At 35.6% G+C, this 10,891-nt stretch overlaps 1 protein-coding gene across 1 annotated transcript; it reads left to right on the plus strand.

Moving 5' to 3' along the window:
• The first annotated feature begins 915 nt into the window (after positions 1–915).
• On the plus strand, positions 916–2,182 carry EBP (ethylene-responsive element binding protein). The gene is made up of 2 exons (XM_006841441.4): positions 916–1,165; positions 1,480–2,182. Exons 1-2 carry the CDS (start codon positions 943–945, stop codon positions 2,064–2,066), a joined length of 810 nt encoding a protein of 269 aa, XP_006841504.1. The 5' UTR covers positions 916–942; the 3' UTR covers positions 2,067–2,182.
• Positions 2,183–10,891: the final 8,709 nt, after the last annotated feature.

Genomic DNA, 10,891 nt, shown 5'->3' on the forward strand with positions numbered 1-10,891 from the left:
AAACGGGTCCTAAAGGAGTCCAACATTATTAGAAAGTATATGGTTTGCGTAAGGTTGAGGCCCTAAACAATCAAAATAAGGTGCACATTCAAATAGTATGAAAAGATGTCGTTTCAGTATAAAAAATCTCTTTGATGGCTTCAAAATTTATTTTCATCTCTGATTATAAAATTTAAAGCTTTGAAAATAGCATCGATGAAACATGCCTATGAACACTTGAAAATATTGAAAATTGACTGTTTAGATAATGCATTACAATATACACTATTAATAAAATTTGAAAGTTTTTTTTTTATATCCGTATATCTTGATGAGTGGGAGTTTTTTTTTTTTTTCCATCAAAACAACTATTTCTAATAAATTTTTAAAGCGCGTCTTAATTTGATTATTTAAGCTTATATAAACTTTTTCCTATTCGAAAGCGTGATCCACAGCAGCAAGCGGTATCTCCGATATTTTGTCAAAAAACGAGGGTACTCTCATTAGACCTCACCTTCCCCAAATGTTCACATCACGGACCTGTCGCCCTCCAAGTTGCATCTGGGACCCTCCCACTTACCGACAAATCTCCACTACGGGACAAAAGCAAGTCCTAACGCCTCCCCGTTTTCCCTTGGACGGAACCCCCTCAGGCGTTACGAACCCCTCCCTTCACAAGCCGACGGCTGCGTAACGGGAAATCCGGGATCCTGATCCCAAGTGGCATTTATCTAGTACGGGTTCGTCGCCAGAAACCCCGAACCTGGCCCTCCATCTTGCTAGTGACGTGTCATTGTGGGTCCCACTATTCTCGTACGGCCCTGCTTCCTACTGGTCAACATATTGTTTTTAATGAATTTAGTTTTTTCGTATTTTTTGCTAAATTTTGGGGTTAGGTGAAGTCTATAAATAAAGGTCCGGTCCGCGACGAAGTGACCGACGCAGAAAGTTGGAGAAGAGAAAATGTGTGGAGGTGCGATTATTTCCGATTTTATTCCGGTGAAGAGAGGCCGGAACCTGACGCGTCAGGATTTCTGGTCACAACTCGGTCCATACTTCGATTTCCCGACGAGTCCTGATAGTGACTCGACCTCAGGGCAAAAGCAGGGTTTTCCAGTGACTAGAAAGGAAATCAGAAAGAAGCCTCGCGTTCAAGCGAATAAATATAAGTCTTCTTCAACGCCAGGTAACAAATTAGTTGACAAATTATTCATTCTTGCCCAAACACATTTAATTTTGGAATTCTAAGTCAGTTTCAATAATTAATAGGTTTTTTTATTTTTATTTTTATTTTTAAATCACCACTCAAAAACAAAGCAAAGTTAGATTCATCATCTTACTCAAATTTTATCTCGATTAATTAGAGTCGGCTACAAAAATTTTAATCCATTTCTATAAAAAGGTAGGTAACTAAATAAGGAATAACATAAATCTTATAAAATTCTTCTCCTTCGCTGATTTTCTCACAATTAAAAAGAATGCAATTTTCCCTTTACTCAGGGGCAAACTCAAAGGAAAGAAAGAGCGTGTATAGGGGTATAAGGCAGAGGCCATGGGGAAAATGGGCGGCTGAGATTCGAGATCCAAGAAAAGGCGTACGGGTATGGCTTGGCACGTACGGGACAGCGGAAGAAGCAGCGAGGGCTTACGACGAAGCCGCACGCGAAATTAGGGGAGACAAAGCAAAAGTCAATTTCCCCGACGTCCAAAACCCACCGGAAAAGAAGCAAAAGACTGGAATGAAAAATATAGAAACAATGGGTTCTCTTACATATTCGGTTGCTGAAAAAATATGGCCTGAAAATTTATCAGCTACCGGAAATGGGGATTTCCCGGCGTACGGAGGTATGAAGGAGGAGGAGGAGGAGGAGGGTTTGTCGTGGTCGGTGGCGAGTTTGGAGAGGTTGTTGGCTTTGGAGTGTGGGGTGGGGGAAGAGAGAGAGAGGAGTGAGAATGAGGTTTGGTGGGAAGAGAGAGAGAGGAGCGGGAATGGGATTTGGAGGGAGGAGAGAGAGAGGAGTGAGAATGAAGTTTTGGATGATCTCTTTTTCTTAGACGACTTCCCGGTTCCTCCTCCACTTTGCTGATGTGCTCTTGCTTGTCTGCTTTTTTTTTTTTTTTTTTTTGTGTAAATAACATTTTTAGTCATCATTTGTATATATGTCATAGTGTGGAAGGAGGGATCTACGTCTCTGTCTCTAAATTCATCTGAGCTCACTAACGATGCCCCTGTATTCATTTGTTCGTCAGAGCATAATGAATTAAAAGACAAATCCAGGAGAAATGATGATGACAAACGCTGCCTTGCGGTCATGATAAATCAAGGTGAAATTACAAATAAAAAAATAAAACAAACCTGCACTTTTTATGTAACTTACCTCCAACGTTGGTGTTTTTTTTTTTTATTTTTTTCAAAATACACTTTTTATGCAAAATACCCCGTTACAAAATAAAAATTAAAAAAATACCTAAATTATCGGTCGTTACTATTACTTTAGCCATGCCTCTCTCTTCTATCCCATCAAAATAGGGGCTTTTTGTAAGTGCGGTCCGGGGGCTCTGCGTAAGTGCGGTCCGACAGTAAGGCTTCGAGTGCGGTGTGTAAGTGTGATCGGGCAGTAGGACTTTGATAATATATCTCACTAAAATAGGGGCTCCGGCACTGTGTAAATGTGGTTCGACAGTAGGGTTTCGACAATGTGTAAAGTACAATACAACAATAGGGTTTTGACACTATTTAAAATCCCGACAGTAGGGCTATGGTACTATGTAGAGTACGATACGGCAGTAGGCGGTTCGGCAGTAGGGCTACGGTACTGTGTAAAGTACGGTCCGGCAGTACGGCTCCGACAATGTGTAAAGTACAGTACGGGGCAATAGGGCTCCGATACTATTGAAAGTCCCGACTGGAAAGCTTCAGCACTATGTAAGTACGGTACGGCAGTAGGGCTCCGACAATATAAAAAGTTCGACAATAAGGCTCTGGCACTGTGTAAAGTACGAGACGGCAGTAGGGTTATGCAAAGTGGGGCTTAGACAATATATCCCACCAAAATAGGGGCTCCGACATTATGTAAGTGCGGTCTGGCAGTAGGGCTCCGACAATGTGTAAAGTACAGTACGACAGTAGGGTTTCTACACTATGTAAAGTCTTGACATTAGGGCTCCAGCAAAGTACGGTACGGCAGTAGGGTTATGTAAAGTGTGGTTCCAGCACGGTGTAAAGCAATTGAAATGCGGTCCGGCAGTATGGCTCCGGCACAGTGTAAGGCAGTTGCAAAGGGCGGTTTGGTAGTTAGTTTAGGGCAGTCCGACATGTGAGCTCCGGTGTGCTCCGACAATGTGCTACTAGTGCAAAAGTCAACTTCAAGGCCAAAACGATTTTTGTATAAGCAAAGGGCAATTCCGTCTAAAAAAATGAATTTTTTCCCTTCGGAGTATTTGTATAGAAAGTTTGTTTCGGAGAAAACAAGTGAAAGAAAAAGTTAAGTCGGGGTAAGTTGCATAAAAAGTGTTGTCTTAAGCGTTTTTTGTAAATTTCCTTAAAGAAAAAGTTGTGCGAGTGAAGCATCAAAGGAAAACAAAAACATTAATATATATTGGGTGTGGTTTGTATAAAGATGTTGGCCCTAAACAATCAATGTAAGGCACACCTTCAAATAGTATTAAAAGATGTTGTTTTAGTACTAGAAATCTTTGTGATGGCCTGCAAATTTGTTTTTACATCTAATTATAAAATTTAAAGCTTTAAAAATAGTTTAGATCAAGCAAATCTATACAAACTTGCAAATTAACGGTTTAAAAATTGCATTATAAGATGCACTATTGAAATTTATTGTTTATTGTGTCTATACATCTTGAAATCGAGATGATCGATTTGAAGATTTTAGGAAACTAGCTTCAAAATCTGCCTAATGCAGAAAGGGAGAAATTTAAAGAATTTATCATGTCACGATACAAGACATGTAGTGTAAGGCCCGTGTTCTAAAGCCTTCGGTGGATCGTTTACCCTACATATTTTATGTCAAATCATTGGATTGGTAATCTGGATCGATTTAAACAGGTCCAAATCAATAATTCAAAAATATTTTAAAAAATAAATTAAATTAAAACTAAGGATTTATGAGGTTGGGATTTTAGGGACTTAACAAAATATCTACTAAGATTAGACCCATACTATCCATCCCATAACCGGTTTGGCCAATCAACCGATTCCGTATCACTGGCTTTTAAACTACCGAAAGCTATTAATTTTGGTAATACTTTTTTATATTTTAAAAGGTGCCTGTGCACGTTTTAAGCGTCCCCAACTTGTGGACGTATGCCAACCCTTTTATATTTGTGTTCACCATGTTGGAGAATCTTAACCTAAACTTTTTTATCCAAAATTGATCTATGAAGGAATTTAAGACGGAAGACTTGTACAAATAGTGGTGTATGTATAAAGGGAAATTATTGTTAATGTATTTAAATTTTAAAAAAATTACAAAAAATCTCTAACTTCTCATAACCTTGCCCACACCTTTTTTTTTTTTTTTTTTTGGTTTTTTTGAACGAAAATACCATTTACGGCAGTCTTTCTACTGTAATACATTTTGATATTTATGGTAATTTAAATACTGATACAAATTGAGATAGTATTATGGTATACAAAATACCGTAATAGTATGAAGTTATATTACGGTACTCAAAGTACCGTAATGACTAATCTTCTTTTTATGGCATTTTTAATGTCGTAATTGTTTGAATTATTATGGTAATTAAATTACTGTAATGTGTGGTAAAGTCCTTAAGGTATTCTTACTGTAATAAGTTGAAAAGTTACCACCCGAAACTAATATCAAAGTTACCTCTCTCCTCCCTGTGAATTTCTTGGCTGCATCATTAGAGCCATGAAATTCCAAAATCAAGGTTACCCACCAATATTGGATTAACAAGAACATTCAGTCCCTCAACATCCCACAACCATCTATTTCCCTGAACCCCATAAACCCATTAAAGTAAAAAACAATATGCACAGAGTTGAAGTGTTAGAAACAAGCGCATAGACCATGATAATATACCTCCAAATGAGCGAGACTTATCGTTCAACTTCCATTGTTGTTCTTTTCTGTCTTCTCATCTTTCTCTGACGCTTGCCCACCAGATACCACAGCAAACACTCTGGTACCAAATCTATAGAGAGAGAAGGAATGTCAATTAGAGAGAGAAAGATGGAAAAATTGTATGCAAATGGATCCTATTACTTTGGTAAATTGGTAATTGTCTGCAAAAAATACTTTGTTTAAATACTCAATTAATTGCCGACTAGGATCATTAGGCTCTTTAATAGTAGTCGGTGTCCATGTTGAATTATCCCCAGAGCACACAGATGCTAGAGGAGATCTAAAGAACCAATGGGACCCTCCTGCCTAACAAGGGAGTAACCATTTTTCTATGAATTATGTTCATTTCAAGTTTCTACAGGTATTATAAGAGATTTGTTAAAAGGAATGTAAATGGGTTAGAGAGAAGTTATATTATTTTGCATTCTAGTTCTGGTTCCGTGTACGACTTTCCACTTACAATAATGAAACAAGAATGTATTTCACTCTGTAAACAAAGTATTCTTTGCGGACAATTACGGGGAGGATAGGGAGGAGAGGGATAAACAAAGTATTCTTTGCGGACAATTACGGGGAGGATAGGGAGGAGAGGGATAAACAAAGTATTCTTTGCGGACAATTACGGGGAGGATAGGGAGGAGAGGGATGACTTTGATATTAGTTTTGGTTTGAAGCATTTTAACCTATTACGGTAATAAAAATACGGTAAGGACTTCACCACATTACGGTAATTTAATTACCGTAATAATTTAAATAATTACGGTATTAAGAATGCCGTAAAAAGAAGATTAGTTATTATAGTACTTCGAGTACCGTAATATAACTTTATACTATTACGGTATTTTATATATTGTAATACTATCTCAATTTGTAACGGTATTTAAATTACCGTAAAGAACAAAATGTATTACGGTAGAAAGATTACTGTAAAGGGTATTTTTGTCAAAAAAAAGTCCAAAATTGAGAAAAAGGGTGTCGGTGAGGTTTTGGGAAGTTGGGATTTTTTTTGGGACTTTATTAAAATTTAGGTATATTAGCGATAATTTCCCAAATATAAATAATGTTTTGTAAAAATATACAAAAATGTCATTTATTTTTGGTACAAAATATTATAATCACTCTTATCCCTCAAATTTCAAATCAGGCGGTTGTAAGGCTGTCATTGACTAGAGTCAAAATTCCAAAAAAGTAATTTCTCAAGCTTTGTGACACCCCAAGCTACTCAATTTGATATAGAAGCTATAAAGATAAATGGTCTCAAGGTATACAATCCCTTATGTTTCTTTTGTAGAATATTATCTTCAAATTTCTTAAATTTTTTTAAATTTTAATTTAATAAGAACTAATATATTAATTTAGTATATTAAAAATATATGATTTGAGAAATTCATTACTTTTATCTTGTTCAAATACAATTGTCCAATAATAATACAGTGTGGTTTGAAAAAGGTTGAGGCTCTAAACAATCAAGGTAAGGCACACATTCAAGTAGTGCAAATATGTTGTTTCAATATCATAAATCTTTATGATGGCCTATAAAATATATTATATGATGTAGTACTTACAATTTTTAAGATCTATTTTTCCTCTTGTCCATACATCTTGAGGTCGAGATGATCAAATTGAGGGTTTTTAAGTACCAAAACAGCCTCTTCTAGTAAGTTTTTAAGATTTACCTTACCTTGATTGTTTTATGTAAACTTTTTCTATTAGAGTATTTTATTGGTCTATTAAATAGATTTTATTCTCTCCCGGGAGCATATTGTCCATTTGCTTGCTGAGGCAAAAATCAAGTTATGAATACTTTTTGGATCTAAAATTTGGAGATTGAACAGAGAAACGAACCTCACAGGGGAGAAAAAAAAAATCGCGCTCTCTCTATATGTCCAAATAAAATGATGTTCGAATATTTAACAAGAACCGTCCAATTTTTCGACACATAGTTCTAAATGTTCAAAAGCAATTTTTCTCGAAAATAATAATCTAGCAATACCTATATAGACCCCAAAATTTTGGATATCCTCCTAGGCAACTTTTGCGAGGGAATGGTCATAAGTATTCTCCTGCAGGAGCATATTGATTATTCGGTTTTTGTCAAAAATAGTGTGATATAGGACTCCGATTCAGAATTGCAATAACTAAAGGGGAAAGCTTTCTTTGTTCCCCTTACAATATAGAAGTTTTATGTTCCCCTACCATCGAGCCGTCCATTTTTTATCAAGAGAGCCACTCATCGTTTGATCTTAGATCCGACATCTCAAAGTATTTTATTTTTAATTTTTTTTAATACAATTTTTTTTAATATGAAATTTGGTACGTGCCATCTTCCCATTGGGGCGCACCTATAAAAAAGATTAACAATACTTTTTAGATAAAAAATAATGACCAAAATACCCTTTAAAATTTTCAGGGGTATTTTGGTCATTTTATTTTATTAAAAATATATGCATTTTTTTTTTATTAGTGCAAGTTTAATATAGGAATGGACGTCCAAAATTTGGTGTCAAAACAGTTTATAGAAAAAAAATTAAAAATAAAATAATGTAGAGACATGACATTGATTGGAGCAATCTTAACCCTCCATTACAAAATGGACAGTTGGATAAGGGGAACATAGAACTTCTATGTTGTATGAGAAACATCGAAAGCTTTCCCATTAACTAAATTGGATCATAATCAATCACTGATCGTCTCGATTCTCATTCAGAATGGGCAAGAGAATCAACAATGCGACTAGACCCTATATTTATAAGAAATTGACAGCCATCATATTTTTAAAATTTCTCGCTTCTCAATGTTTTCAAGTCAAGTTGTGGGGTGTTTTCTACTTTTTATTCCTCTTAACGAAGATTGGTTAAAAAACCAAAAAAAAAAAAAAAACCTACAATTGACAAACTCATAGGTGAAAGGCCCAAACATAACTTTCCACTCCTGATCTGCAATATTTTTAATTTGTCCATTGTTTTTCAATAACTTTTTGTAATGTCATACGCAATTTGTTCTTTGTTCGAAACCTCAATCATATCTAGGCAAAGGATTTTTCGGGATTTTGAGTCCAACTCAAAGAAATAGAACGTGTGAAAAATGTTTTCTTTTCCTCTTTTAATTTGATTTTAATCAAATTTAACTTTTGCTTTTTATTTAAAATGAGTTTAATCATCACAGAAATACAAGAAAGATGCCTTTACAACCGATTAGAATCACCCATTCAGTCCGGATTGGGCCAATGGAAGGCCAACCCACCTGGACGATTTGGATTTCAAACCACTGGTCAAAATCAAAATACAAGATCCTAATAAAAAACCCAAAACAAAAGCCTACGTCGTAGTCAAACACGTGAGTTAGAAGACAAATACAAACAGAGAAACAAATTCAAGAACAATGCATGTTTGCAGGAAAACCTGGGAGAAACTTCTTCAATTCACTCCATGATTTTTACTCAAAACTCTTGCTAACTTAACTCCACACTTAAAGAGGTCATGTCGAACAATAATCCATAGGTGAGCTAATCTCAGGGAAAGATCGACTCCTTTTGCAGATTATCACCTTCGTTTGGTGTTCTGCTAAGTCAAACCAAGTATGCTCTTGACCTGCTTAAACATTCTACAATGCTTGGTTCAAAGCCCTGTTCCTCTCCAGTCTTTGGTTCCAAACCATCTCTCTATGTGGTGATCGTCTTAGTGATGTCTCAACTTGTCGCAGCATTGTTATTACATTACAATACCTTACAATGGCTCAACCGGATGACAAATATGCGGTTAATGAGGTCTCTCAATTTATGCACCAACCTCGTACCAAGCACCTCGCTGCAATTAAATGAATTCTTCGCTATTTCAAATGGACCCCTGATCTTGGCATCACTTTACAATGCTCTTCCAATGAGACACTTTGGACAGACTCTGATGCTGATTGGGCTAGCTGCTCGAATAGTTGTTTCATTTTCAGCATGTCTTCTTTGGGCTGATCTCTTTACTTTGCACACCAAGAAGCAACCTACACAGTCTCAATCCTATGCCGAGGCAAAGCATTTTGTTGATGTTGCTGCTACAATTGTTATATTCAATGGGTCCTCTTTTTTCTTTGAGATTTATACGTCTTTCTATCATCTTCCCCAATGATTCACTGTGATAATGTCATTGTTACATATTTAGTATCCAGTTCTTCATGCCAACACTAAGCATGTTGAGATTGATGACCATTTCATTCAGGAAAGTGTTGCTAGTGGATCCCTGTGTATTTGGTTTGTTCCCAGCTTCGCCCAAACCACTGATACTTTTACAAAAGGATTATCTTCTACTTGCTTTCATTACCTACAAAACATTCACCCAGTCGAATGCTCATATTGTCGAGGAAAATAAAATATGGGACATTATAGAAAGAGATCCTTGACACCCTCGGCACCTTGGGCATATCTTTGACTTATTGTATAATGTAATAATCTCGCTTTATTGTAATGATTGAGTCTTGCATTATTGTATAGATCTACTGTAACCACATCCTTGATTTACTCAATCAAGGATCATGCTCATATACATTCTCACATCTAGTATTGCTATGCCACTAAATACATACGTCAAAGACAATTACACAAATTCACCTTTTCTTATTGGGAAATGTTTATATTTGATTTTATTTCCCAGCCGTTTGATCTGAATCGAACACCTACGATTGTTCATACCCCAATATCACACAAAACACTATTTTATTTGTCCTTTTTTTTCTATAAAATATTTTTGAAAAAATTTTTGGGCATGCCATCATAAAATTAGAGTGAACGTGAGAAAAATAAAAAACAAATATTTATGTAAAATAAATGACCAAAATGCCCTGAAATTTTTAGGGCTTTTCTAGTAATTGTTTATCATCGGAAATATTTTATTATTATTATTATCATGTACACACCTATCAGGTATATGCATGTCCCAAATTTTGCATTAAAATTATTTATATAATAAAAATTAAAAATAAAAAACTATGAACCATCCGATCAAAATTTGACGGTTGAAAGCTAATAAATGACATTGTGACTCAAGCCATCTACTTAGATCTGATGGCTGAGACTAGGGGTTATATATATTATATATGAGGGTAGGTCACAGAAAGCTTTATTACTCTTCTGGTATGCGTGAAATGAACTACGTTTTATTGAAATTATTCATCCCCTTCTCATTATAATTTTTTTTTTTTTGGGAGTGTTTATCTTTTGAACGATTCGTACTTGAGTTTCAGAAGATTGTAAAATCATCATACCTAAGAACCTCACATATTTTCATCCCATAAATCAAGAAACTCACGTGGTATATTTTCATTCAGAAAGAGAGGAAGAGAAGTTCGTTACTCAGACGAGAAAGAGAAAGAAAAGAATTTGGAAAAGGGAAAATTATGTTGTCATTTGTTTTATACAAAAATTTATGAAAATTTTTTTAGAATCCACTATTGTAGAGATTCACTTTATAAAAGGAAAACGTTTTGGCGAGTTCTTATTCAAACATAATCTGTTTCAAAAATCCATCTTAGAAATCAATTTTTGGAACCAAAATTCATCGACCACCGTGTCCTTGACCAAAAATAAAAAATACAGTTTAAACGAGTGTTTAAAAAAATGCCTAATTGAACCGAACTCGCCCGGTTCGACTCGGAAATCGTCATGGACAGATCGAATCGGTGAAAAAAACGGGAATCGTCCGGTTCTAGAGAGAACCGGACGATTCTGCACAGTGACTCGGCGGGTCCCGTACGGTTTTTTTTTTTTTTTTTTTTGTAATACTTGATCAATTTTTTTGTAATCCACGATCGAATTGTTTTTT

This window comes from Amborella trichopoda, chromosome 2 (assembly GCF_054954075.1).
Source record: "Amborella trichopoda isolate Santa Cruz 75 chromosome 2, AtrichopodaSantaCruz75HAP2 v2.0, whole genome shotgun sequence".
In the NCBI taxonomy this organism is placed as follows: Eukaryota; Viridiplantae; Streptophyta; class Magnoliopsida; order Amborellales; family Amborellaceae; genus Amborella; species Amborella trichopoda.